The following is a 13,481-nucleotide window of genomic DNA, read 5'->3' on the forward strand; positions in this document are numbered from 1 at the left end:
TATAGACATTGTCATTTCTCTTTTAGAACACATACTTTCCCATGTCACCTTTCAGCAACGTGTAGACTTGTTGAATGGGTTGTCTTAGAACAGAACTATGGAATATACAAATGCTAAAGTTTGGGATAAATATGTATCTGGAAAAGAATGTAATCAGTAATTATTGATTTGAATTAGTATTATATAGTATGTAATTAAAGAAAAGAGAGAAGGTGTGAAGTGTGTTTGCCGACAAATTGACGAATAATTATGGGAATTACCACAAAACTTCTGAATGTGGAAGAATGACCCAACCAAGAAAAGCATTTATAAAGAAATACAACATTGGTTACCGCGTTTCTTTCTTGCAATCATTCATCGGTCTGAATGATTATCTTTTTCTTTTTCCCTTACAAATATATTATATTAAATTTACAAAATTAGTCAAATTTGAACATCAATTTATTTAGCCTCTCCCTCTCACTTCCATTTCATGTAAAAATATGCTATGGCCATACACCAAAACAAGAAACTCAACAATCTCCTACACGCTCTCAAAGACAAAGCTTCCTTAATCAAAGCCACTTTCTCTATTAACCGCCGTTCATCTTCCATCAAAGTTGCCGTCGTCCGTGCCACCACCCACGGCGCTCGAAACCCACCTTCCGATGCCCGAGTCTCCGCCGTGCTAGCCCTTGGGAATGACTTCCGTTCCTCCACTGCATTCGCCTGCATCGAAGCGCTAATGAACCGGCTTCATACCACCTCCAGCGCCGCCGTCGCCATGAAATCGCTTTTCACTCTCCATATAATTGTTATTCGGGGCCCGTTCAATCTGAGGGATCAGGTGTCGTTTTTCCCCAGTTACGGAGGGAGAAACTTTCTCAACTTGTCCGCGTTTCGCGACGTATCGGACTCGGAGATGAGCGACTTGTCGTCGTGGGTAAGATGGTATGCAGGGGTGGTGGAGCATAACGTGATTGTCGACAGGAAATTGGACCGGATTCTGTATTTCCGTTCAAGAAATTGCGAAATTGACGAAGATGGGAGGAAGGGGAAGGTTGATTTATCGGAGGAATTGGTGGTTCTTGTGGGTTTTGTGGAACGAATTTGCGAAGTTCCGGAATCGCTGCATCTTCAGAAGAAGGATTTGGTTTACGAGGTTGTGAGATTAGTTCTTCAGAATTACAGATTGGTTCAGAAGGAGATTTGGGTACGAGTGAAAGAAATAGGAGAGAGAGTTGAGAGATTGAGTGTGGACGAGTTGAGTGAGTTGGTGGGTATTTTAACTCGGTTGGAAAATTGCAGATGGAAAGTGAGTGTGTTGTTTGTGAACAGAGGGAAGAGCGAAGAATTTTGGGAGTTAGTGAAAAAAACGAGAGGGAAACTGGGGGAGAAGAAGCGGTTGAAAGAGGAGAAGAGGATGATAATGGTGGTGGAATCGGTCGAGTCGACTCGGTTACGGAATCCGTTTGTTGAACCGGGTCAATTGATGTGGGTCCCAGGGGGTCCGGCTCTGCTTCCACTGACCGTTTCAACGGTAGGATAGTTGGAAGCTTTGTCTACTTTTCTTTGAACTTTCAAATCCATTAAAATGCTTTTTCTTTTTCTTTTCTTAATGTGAAAAAGCTCCCACAAATTCTTTTTCTCATCCTCTTTCTTTTTATTTGATTCTTTATCATTGATTTTGAGTTGGTTGTTATCATTTTTGAAGGTTTGTGCATAAATATAATGAAATGAAAACGTGTGATTAATTAATTGACAGTAATTTTAGTTTTTTGAATTAATAATTATTATATCATTTTTTTTGTGGTATGTGTACGAAAGTTTCTTATTATTATATAAAAAAAAAAAAAACAAATACATCAATGGATGAAGTGGTTACCCGTTATATATTTTAGAAATTCTTTTATATATTTTGGTTGATGATCACACTTTTATAATCTTATGACTTATTTTAAAAAATTATATTTGAATGTCTGAGTATTAACAATGACTCAAATAGAAAAATAAATTAAAATTGAGTTGAATTTTTTGAATGAGGCATTTGAATTTTTGATAAAAGAATGACTCCATATAATTAGTTAGGAAGTCAACATCTTGTACTAAAAAAAATGAAAAACCCCATCAAGAAGGTGAAATTTAAGGGCTTAAGAAAATTTGAAATTATATTTAATAATAATGATTCTCAAGTCCTTATTTTTATATATAGTTTACGTGCTTAAGGTGAATTTAACATTATTCATGTAAATTGCTATTTTTTATTTTTATTTTTTTTGAGAAATTTAGAAAGGTCGAATACAATTTAGATTACCCAATTCAATATTTAAGGTTCGAGGTTTGATCTCTCTAGTTATATAATAATTATATAGTAAAAGATAATAATAGATGCAAAAGAAAATATATGTCATAAACAAAGCTTTGGTCATTAGGGATGTATAAATATAAGTTGAACCCGAATAACTCGGACTACCTAACTCATATTATAAGGGTTAGGTTACGTTAAATTAAAATATGAGTTGAGTTAGGCTAAAAATATTTGATTTTTTCGGGTTGAGTTGGGTCTCAGATTGAAAGGTTGAAAAATGCGGTTCAACCCAACCCAACCCGAATAAATATATATTATTTTAATAAAAAACGACTTAAAGGTATATAAATCTTGGATTTATTATATGAAAATTTAAAATTTAAATGTAACAATTTCAAACTTTTATAATCATTAGAAATTAGAAAACGAAAAAAAAATTATATATACAACCCGACAACCCAACCCAACCTAACCCATATTTTACAATGGATTGAGTTAGAAACTAAATTCAGATTATTCGAATTGAAAACCCAAATAATCCAAAAATATGGATTGAGTTCAGAATGTCTTCCAATCCAATCCAATCGAATTTCAGTCTGTAAGAGAAGGAAAAAGGAAAGAAATAAAACTAAAAGCATTTTTGTACATAAATTCCAAAATAAAACTAAAAGCAGTTTTGTACATAAATTCCAACAACCAAAAGCATATTATGTAAAACACATGTGCTTAATTGAAAAATATATTTACAAATTTAATCTATCTTATCAAAATATATTCCTTTCATTAATAAAAACAATGGAACCAAAAAGAGTAAAAACAATTATTAAAAGTGTAAATTTGAACATATTATTTTGTTTGTTTAAAGTAATGCACGAGTACTCGCAACTATTTGTTGATGTTAATTAAAAGTGATTAATGATTTTTTTCTAAAAAAGAAATAAAAAACACAAATTTGACTTGTAATTTTATAATATTTAATTAAATCTAATAAGTAATTTAACGAGATTACGAATTTAAAGTTTAAAGTGATACCTAATAACTTAGGAATAGTAATTCCATCAATTGACACTCTTAATGAATAAGTTTTTTCGATTTTAATTTTTACGCTTTTCAAGTTCTCAAATTTTAGGGTTTGTTTGGTCTATTGTCACACATTAATCTTATATTTAAACTCAATTGAACCCGAGCTCAAATGTTAACAAATTAAATATTTTGATCCAAAAGATATTACAAATTTGTCTACAAGCTTAATTTATAAAATATAATTCAAATGGTAGAAGAAAAAAATGATCGACTATCTTAAAATCACTTCTAAATACAACCTAAACACAACCCTAAACCCTATGTGTAGAAAATCACTTCTAAATACAACCTAATGATATGTGTAGAGTACATAGATGACAAAAAGTGATTTAAGTTATTTTCAAATAACTCCAAACAAACTTTAGGCTAAAAGAGGCTTCTCGATTTCTTGAGGACTGGACCATTGTTCCACATGTTCTTGTGCTTTCTGGGCCTAAAATAAATGGTTTCTGTTAAAGTGAAATAGATCAAATATAATTCAAAGTTTAAAATTTCATAGTAGCATTTACCTCTACTTCCCAATTAGTTCTCATTGTGATTATCAATAATATTATGGTTTGAACTGCAGTGCCACCAAATATCATTCCTCCCCAAATCCCCTATATCAGAAAATATATATCAACATTTTAATCCCAACGTATATCATTAATCTACGGACTAAACGAGGTTACAAATGAAGAAGTAATATTTGGAATAGATGGTGTAAAGGAAAAAACATACCAGCACACCAGAGTTGAAAACCCATTCCATAATGAAACCAAGAGGGAGACCAATAAGATAATAGCAGCCAAGATTTATATATGCAACCTTAGATTGCCAACCTGATCCAACAGCCACACCTGCATAAATTTTAGATTAACAGGGCCATATTAGAAGAAAGGAAATAAAAATTGGATTTCAAAACTCATTTCAAACAGACACGTATGGGAAACCTGAAAGAATGGGTTGGATACTGTTTAAGAGAATGGTGACTGCTAGCAAGCTTGAGAGTGTATCAACAGCTCCCACAACACTACTGCTGTCTGTGAAGATAAAAGCTATCTTATCATGAAATATCATTATAACAACACATATCACAGCTCCAATCACTATTGATTGCACAACTGATACAATTGTAGCAAATTTGGCTGCATTCCCATTCCCAGCACCAAGCTCGTTTGCCACTCTAACTCTGTCATAATCATATCCTTTTGATTTACTTTAAACAGTAACCAAACCTTGTGAAGCTTTTTATGGAAAGAAAGTAAAAGCAGAAAAAAAACAAACAAGAGAACAAGACCGTACCCAACGCCAGCAAAGAATGCTAAAGGAATCATCATTTCCCATCCATTGATGCTCATGCTACACAATTTTAACCCCTCAAAAGTTATTTGAATCCTATTTGATAATCATTTGGTTTTTAAAAAATTAAAATTTATTCCCTGTAAACTTCTTACATTTTAACTAAAAAAGTTAGATTCTAAGCTAAAAACTTTCTAAAACCATTGTTTTGAAAACCTGAATAAAACGAAGATCACACAGACCAAAAAGTCTTGAGGTGGAATGAAGGTTATATGTTTAATTTTTAAAAATTAAAAACAAAAACCAAATGGTTAACGAATGAAAACGAGAAGATACCAAGTTAAGTTGAATGTGGGTGTACCATATGGACAATGCATCTACAGCTATAGTAGCATTCTTTAGATTCCCTGTCATCAGCACTAGTATCCTGTAATACCAATTCTCCGAGCTGCCAAAACACATTAATGTTGTGAATTGTTGAGTAAAGTTTGATGTGTAAGCGAAGATCAGCGCAGAAACAACAAAGAGAAGATAGTAAAAAAATTCACCAGAGCATGAGGCCAGCAGAAATGGAGAGCTTAGTGAAATCCCAGAGGCCATGGAAGGCTTGACTAGAGAAGCCAGTCCAAGTTAAAGGGCACCAACCACCAACAGTATATGTATACAATCCAAAAACCAAAACCCACCAAGCTATATCTAAAGCTATGGCTGCCCCAATTACCCCAAATTCCCAAACGTATATAAAAAGCCAACAAGCTAAAATATTCGTAGCTAATCCTATAAAAGAAACACAAGCAATGACTTGGGTTTTCAATTGAGATTGCAAAAACCTCTGTAATGGAAACTGAAAAGCAAAGCTGAAATGAAGTGGTATTAACCAAATCGCTACTACCCCTGATTGCTCTGCTACATCATCGTCTTGGCCAAGCAGTTTCAAAACTGGCGTGGCGTAAAAATAAAAAGGAAGTAACAAGAAACAACAAAGGGAAAGCACTATCCACGATCGTTGCAAGTATATTCCTAACATATGATATCTCCTTGCTCCATATGCTTGTCCACATAGTGTCTCTAATGCACTAGCCATCCCCAACTAAAGTTCAAAAATCGAAGTTAAAATCAGAGCGACCCAGAATAAAAAAAAACCATTTAAATTAAGGAATCAAATTGTTGAACTTACTAAGAGGCCGAAGTTGAAACCGACAATTACAGTGTTGGCGATGGAAATGGAAGCAAGTTGAACGTCACCTAAACGGCCAGAGAAAGCTTGAGTGATGATGTTCATGGTGAAGGAGGAGACACGGCTGAAAATGGAAGGGCCAACGATTAGCCATAGCTTCTGAGTTTCAACCCAAAATTTGGATAAGAAATGGTGGGTTTGATCGGAAACACTCCCCATTTCCAAAGAAACAGAAAACAGAGAAAAAGAAAAAGGGGGTGTGATGCGAGGTTGAGTTTAAGGGATAAGACGTAAAACATGTTGTTTCTTTATATAATCGAAGAGACGCCTCAGTTCCTGCCACATCCTCCTGCCAAAATTCAGATTCTTCCTTTCAAAAACTTTCTTAACAAAATAAATACTCAACCTTTTTATATTCAAACAATCAAATTTTTAATAAACCACCACATTTCAATGGCTTATATCCATGTTGAAATGCCGTTGAACCTCTGTCTCACGTTCCCAACCACCTAACGTGAGGTCTCTCTCATGTAAGATCTTATAATCTACTCTATAAATCTCTAAATAGTGAATCATGAAAGTTTTTAATATTCCAATCATATATTGATGATATAGTGAATTATAATTCATTAGTGGAACCATGACCAATTTAAGAATTTTCAAGAGTTGGTATGTTTGCTCGGTGCTTTCACAAGCTTTTGATACATCACTGTCTAAGAAACAGATGAATACTGCCAAATTTCTCCAATTCTTTCATCCATCTTCCAATTTTTTGCTAAAATTTTGATTTTTCCTTTTCAAATGAACCATATATTGATATACTTTATATCTTCATCCATTTACATTGGCCAATCAATTTAAACTTTTATCATGTCTCTTCACTTTACAAATGCTCTTTAATTCCTAAAAGAGAACTCCACTTCTTCTTCTCCTTATTCATTCTTTTACAATTGGTGTTTTTCTCTTTTACCATTAATAAATTTTCTTCTCATAACAAAAACTATTTTAGTAGATATGTCTTTTAATTCCTCATTATTTTTTTAAATGAAACAATTTTTAATTTCTTGTTGATTATTATTATTTTAATTAAATGTTGATTTATTTTTACTTAAATAAAGGCAGCATCTTCAATCGTAATATATCTTTGCTTTTTTGTTTTTGTTTTTGTTTTTTTTTTTTTTTAATAGTACACAATACTATTGAACTTTTGATATTTCTTTTAGATAGTATATAAAGAAAAAAAACAAAAGAATAACAATCAAATCCCAATTGATTTTGATTCCAATTTTAACTTACTCTTGGCTTTGAGTTCAAAATACAATGTACAACTCTATTAAAAAAAAAAAAAAAGAGAGAGAGAAAACTTTATTTAATAAGAAAGTTTAAAGTCAGTTTTGATGAGAAACAAAAGAAATACTTAAACTTGTCTTTAACATTGATAATCTTTTCATAAATTAAATCATTTCTTGTTTTAGGATTATAATGTAGCCAACAACCAAAGGTATTAAGACAAATCTATGGCGTTTATTCCTAAAGTGTGAGAGACAAACAATCAAATGAATTTCAAATTCCAATTTTAATGTTAATTAGTAATCTCAATATACTAAATATGTGATAGTTATTCTAATGAGATAATCAATTCAATAATTATACCCAATTAACAGTGTCTTAGGTTGATACCGAACACCATTCGTCGTTTTAGCAAACATATAAGTAATGTTGGTGCTGCATATATTATGAAAATCAAACATCCCATTACTCGGAGTAAAAAAAAACAAAGATTAAATTACAAGTTTAGTCTATCATTTTGAAGGTTCGTATTTATTTATTTTCGAAGTTGTTATTTATTTTTCAAGTAATATCATATTTTAGTACAATGAGTTGGTTTTGTCAATCAACTTTGTGTAAAGTGTGGCCGTATATATCTTTATGGTCAACTTATCTTAGGCAGTTACTCGACCAAGGGTAAAACCACTAAATATCTTAAGGAGAGTAGACTCGTGACTTAATCAATTGATAGATTTTTGTCTTGAAAGTCCAATTATTGTTTTCAATTATTGACATATAGATAAAGAGAACATGTTTCTTGTATCCTTTTTCCTTCTTTTTATTGACATATGGATAGAAAAATTATTGAAAATATTTACAAAATATTACAAAATTTCATATTCTATGAATACTAAACGTTGATAATCTAATTAAGATTTGATTCATTAACTATAACAATTTCCATAAAACTTTTCCAAATATCCATTTAACTAAGGACAATTTAGAAATAAAATAAGAAAATAATGTAAAAAGAGAAATTTGGGACAGATTGTTTTGTATGAAAAGATGAAGACTAATAAGCATACACATAATTAGATTAGAGGTAGTTGCAAAGTCAGAAATCAACAAAGGGTCATTAATTAATGCTACTTTAATTAATGGACCTAACCATGTTCCTAATTTAAGATAAATGTTGTGTTATTAATCACTACCCAAATCACTATAATACAAAACCCCTTAATATGAACACATCACAAACATTATTTTCTTTTAAATTGCTTAGAATATTGAATGTACATTGATTTCATGTGTTATTAATGGTTTGTTAATCTTTTTTCTTTTGTGAATTTAATATAATTTGTTACTTTAATTTTATAACAATGAATGAATAGAGATAGATAGTATAAGATCATAATTAATGTAGTACTCAAATTATTAATTTCCTTGGTGGCGGGTGATGGCTAAGGCTTTACAATCAAAATACAATTTGGACACAAATTAAATAATTGGTTGTTCCTTTTCCAAAACGTCTACAAACAAAATTATATTTTATATATACATAAAGGTGAATTCATGATTGTTTATACCAAAGAAAGAAAAGCACTTCTTTCTTTTTTTTGTCCCTAATGACTAATATTATATCACTAATGAAGTAATACGTTTCATTTTGATATCATTGTGTTGTTGGGGTGGTTGCATAAATGGCAAGTTGGTTCAAAATAATAGTACTTATTAGTACAATATGTAAGAACACTAAAAGGCTCAAATAATTAAAATCCACCCCCATAAAGATAGAAAAAACATGTATGATTTATTAAGCCACCACTTACAAAAATTAATAAATCAAACAATTAAGAAGTTGAAGCTGATGTTAGTGAAATATGTCACACTCATCTTGAGTGCAAATTATAGGTATGAGATATGTTTTTCGTTTCCTATGTTGAAGGGATTAAGTATCCATTTGAATTGCTTGTGAAAGTAATGTTTTTATTAAGAATATATATATATATTTTTGTTGTAAAATGAGTTTAAAATCTACCCATTACAAGTTTGGTTTGATCACTTTATAAATGTTTATATGCAAAATTGTGTTTGGTTTGTACTAACAATGTTTATATTTAGGTCAAATTACCATAAAAGATTAAGGTTTACCTTATGAACTAATTTTACAAAGAAATATACACATTTTGAATCTTCATTTTAGAAAAATATTTTAAAATTAGTAGTACGTTATCTTGAAATTATTAATTTTTTAGTTATTTCAAACTAAACATTAATTTTATTTATTTTGCATTAAATTTTTTTTTGAACAATTCAATTTTAAAATCACAAATTTATACAAATTTAAATAAATAACCAAAAAGAAAAAAAAATGATTTTCACCAACAAAATAAGATAAATAATTTTTTCGAATAATAAAATATCAACTAGACAAAAATAATGTGCAATTCGATCACGTTCTTTATTCATCTTTATTTCACGAACCGAACGATCATGTTTTTCATTGACATCTTCATGACTTCTTTCACATATTTTATGGCAAAGTAGATTTGGCTGAGAAAATGAACATTTTCAAATCTCTCTAGTATAATTTAAGTGTATACGAACACATATTGAAAACATATTAAAAGTATTAAAGAAAAAAGAGTGAAGAATAGATAGTAGAAAGAAATAGAAAAAATAGATATTTAGGACGAGGGATTTATTGTGTAAGGTGTAATCGGTAGTGGGCCAATTAATTAGATGGGCCTTGAATATCTCTTTCTTATGGTGGGCTTTTAGGCTTTAAGTTGGTCCACCTCATTTACGAGAACCCAAAACTATCCTTAAACTATCCTTACCCTATTGGATTTGGAGTAGAGATGACGTGAACTATTATTTTTTCAATAAAGGAATGGGGTTTTGTAAAATATTAATTTCTCCTATATTTTATTTAAAAAATTTCTACTTTTATAAAATTCGAATTTGACAAAATCTCATTTCAAACTTTTTATTTTTTATCCTTTTCCTAAACTATATTTTGATTCACAACAACATTTCTTCACATACATTACACGATTTAGGTCATTTTCCTAATTCATCAATCGTCTTTTTAAAAATATATAGTTTGTACTTTGTAGTATTTATATTAAGATTACTTTGCTGATGTATATCGGATTATTAAGCTTTATTTCGGTTTAATTCATTTTTATTGTCTGTTTGTTTTTGTTACACTTTGGTCTTCAAATCACGTCTCTGGTAGTAACCCAAACTTTTACGCACTAATTGGAATAGCAATTACAAAACAGATGATGAGCTACAAAATAGAAACAAAGTTAATATACAGTTCAGTCGTGGAACATGAAACACATTCTTTTTAAGACGTTTTGAGACTTTGTTCTCACCTGTGCAAACAAAATAATAATCATGTTGTATTCAGGATAAAACAGCCCTCTCGTCACTACTATAAATTTGATTTTTCCTTGACGCGCACAAATTTTGATTTCTTGATAGGCATTGCAAAAGATTATCAAGAAAAATATTTTTTTGATACAATGTTTTATTTTGATGGTCATCTATGTCAAGAAAATTTCCCTTATTTTGGTGAAGAAATACCATAAAAATGTGAATTTTTTATTTCCTTGATGGGCAAAGTTCCATTACTTTGTTAATGGTACACAAACATTAAGAAAACTATTTCTAAATGGGCAATAAAAACATTAACGATAATATATATATTAGTTGAGTGACAATATCCATCAAGTTAGATAAGCTTTTCTGATGGACAAGACCCATCAAAGAATGAATTTTCTTGATTTGCAATGGCCATCATCAAAAAAATATTAATATATTCGTTTTGAATTTATTGACGAGTTTAGAATTTTCTTGATGGGTTTATGAATAAACAAAGACAAAAAAATCATTTTTCTTGATGGACCTTGCTCATCAAGAAAAAAATTTTATAGTTATGAGTTTAGGATAAAATCATGGGCAAGACACATAAAAGAAATAATATCTTGATGGACATTATTGCGCATCACGAAGAAACTATTTTCTACGAAGTACAAAATTTGGACTCTCGTTAACGAGCTTGTGAAATACGATATTTATCAATAATATTCTTAAAGCTTTACTATTTTTTTTCCAATTATTACTCTATATACATCAATAATATAATATTACTTTTTAAAAAGTTAACTGTTGTAATTATAATTAGATTGAAATAAATGATACTTTGTCAAAATTAAATTAGTTACTGTGTTCAATTTTAGTGAGTTGAATTGAAACTTTGTAATTTAGGGTTTTTGAAATTTGTAAAAGTTGTAGAACATAAACTTAGCTCAACTAGCACCTGCATATCAAATAAGGCTATTTTTTTTAGTAATGCGAATATTAGCTTGAGAACTTTTCAAAGAGAATATCATAGAGAAGATAATCAAATTTTTATTTCTCGGACAGAATATCACAAAGAAGAGAATTATTTTTTTATTATTGCTCGCGAACTTTTCAGAGAGAGAATAACACAGAGAAGAGAATCAAAATTTTATTATATTTAGGAATGAGCGAAAGCGGATATACATCGTGGTATGTGAGGTAGCCAACGGTCGCATGTTTAATGTGAGAGCAAATTGTGGGACAGTAATGAGAGAAAATATGTGGGACAAAAAACGGTAAGAAACTAATTAATTTGGCAAAACGATAAGATACCAATTAATTTTCAATGCGGTTTTTAGTTAATGAAAATAAAAACGTTTTAAAAGTTCAAATAAAGGTCTGGCCGACGAACAACGACGCATGTATGTAGAGATATAAGCACACTTACATTTGTCTATCTTTTTACTCCTAACAAAACTTGGATGTCCTAAAAACTCAAACTGATTGATCAACCAACAGACTATAAGAACTAAGAAGGGACTTCAAACTCAAAATTAATGAATGTGAGAATGGTTCTAACACTAAAATTAGAATATATTTTCTATAATAAATTTAACATCCAATAATCCTCTGCTTAACAAAAATTTTACTATGAGAATACCATCTAACCAATATTAGGGCTTAATTAATGTCATTATTAGATAGTGTTGGGCTAAAGAAACATATATGGGCCAAAAAAAGGCATCATTAATCTAAGTTCATGTATCACTAATATTGTAATTATAATGTCCCAAGTGAACCTAATATCGACAAGTACTTGTGAATGATCAGTCTATAGGAATAATTAACCTAGATTCTAGAAGTGGGAAAGGGTTTCAATCTGGAGTTGGTTTGTATGATTAGTTTAATTAAATTAGGTTTGATGTTGAGTTTAAAACGAGTGTGTTTGAGAGTGGGTGAGAGGATATAGTAATTAATTAAAGTCCATTTATTTTTTGATGTTGAGTTTGAAATTATTGTAGGGAGTAGGTGAATGAATGGATACATATGATTAACTTTTGGATGTTGATCAATTAATTAACTTAGTTTGAGAGATTAGATGAGTATGGGGATGGGTGAGGAAGTACTTAAGTTTATGTGTTGTTGATTATATATATTTACACTAATTGGTACTAATAGAAGTTAATGAAAAATGTTTACTCCAAAAACAAAACAATATTGTAAAAGAATGGATAAAGATTAAGGATTTGGTAAACACAACAAATTTAGACTGATTCTTAAGGAATGTAATTGAGTTTACCAACCTTATGATAATATGCCCTTTATTTATCAGTTTTGCCTCTCTTTTCGAAAAGAAATACATGATGTTTTGATTCTACCCCATATTATTAAATTATATTATGGTCTTAAAGTGATTCTCTATTAATCGCTTTTATGTCAAACCCCACCTTTTTTCTTTTCATACACAAAAGCCCACAGCTCTCAACCACCAAAATTTCCACTTATTTTTACAATTTTTATATTCTATTTAATATTAATTTTATAATTCATTCTTTTACCTATTTAAAATCTTCTTATATTTTGTAAATATAATTCTATTTTATTTAAATTAACTGATAGTTTAATATCTTAAATGATAGTGGCAATAATTTTTATAATTACATTGTTATAATGCTTGTAGTCCAAACAGGTGTAAATGACCTAACCCTTCTTTGATGTAAACTAACATACACTAAAAGCTTATTCTAAAATAATAAATAAACAAAATCTAAAAAATGTATTGTTATTATTATTATCATTATTTATGGTTTGTTCGTGATTCAATAAAATAGCAAGTTTTGTTTTCATTATTTTTTAAATTTGTATCTTCTTTCTCCTTCATTATTATTATTATTATTTATATATAAAACAGTAATATTGCTTCCTAATTAATTTGATTAAAAAAAAAATGTCAAAACACTTTCATAGTCTTTTAATCATACTTTATGGGGAAGCCTACGCATAATGTGTACTTAAGAATAATAAATCCAC

At 29.9% G+C, this 13,481-nt stretch overlaps 2 protein-coding genes across 2 annotated transcripts; one reads left to right on the plus strand and one right to left on the minus strand.

Moving 5' to 3' along the window:
- The first annotated feature begins 487 nt into the window (after positions 1-487).
- LOC101209000 (putative clathrin assembly protein At4g40080) lies at positions 488-1,528 on the plus strand. Its single transcript, XM_004152701.1, has one exon. The coding sequence runs from the start codon at positions 488-490 to the stop codon at positions 1,526-1,528; it is 1,041 nt and encodes a 346-aa protein (XP_004152749.1).
- A 1,935-nt stretch (positions 1,529-3,463) lies between these two features.
- LOC101218581 (protein DETOXIFICATION 27) lies at positions 3,464-6,388 on the minus strand. Its single transcript, XM_004152572.3, has 8 exons — positions 5,829-6,388; positions 5,200-5,741; positions 5,013-5,099; positions 4,655-4,711; positions 4,303-4,541; positions 4,091-4,209; positions 3,880-3,969; positions 3,464-3,803 (listed from the first exon to the last, which is right to left on the minus strand). The coding sequence occupies exons 1-8, from the start codon at positions 6,045-6,047 to the stop codon at positions 3,732-3,734; spliced, it is 1,425 nt and encodes a 474-aa protein (XP_004152620.1). The 5' UTR covers positions 6,048-6,388; the 3' UTR covers positions 3,464-3,731.
- Between the last annotated feature and the right edge of the window lie 7,093 nt (positions 6,389-13,481).

Source organism: Cucumis sativus, chromosome 2 (assembly GCF_000004075.3).
Source record: "Cucumis sativus cultivar 9930 chromosome 2, Cucumber_9930_V3, whole genome shotgun sequence".
NCBI lineage: Eukaryota > Viridiplantae > Streptophyta > Magnoliopsida > Cucurbitales > Cucurbitaceae > Cucumis > Cucumis sativus.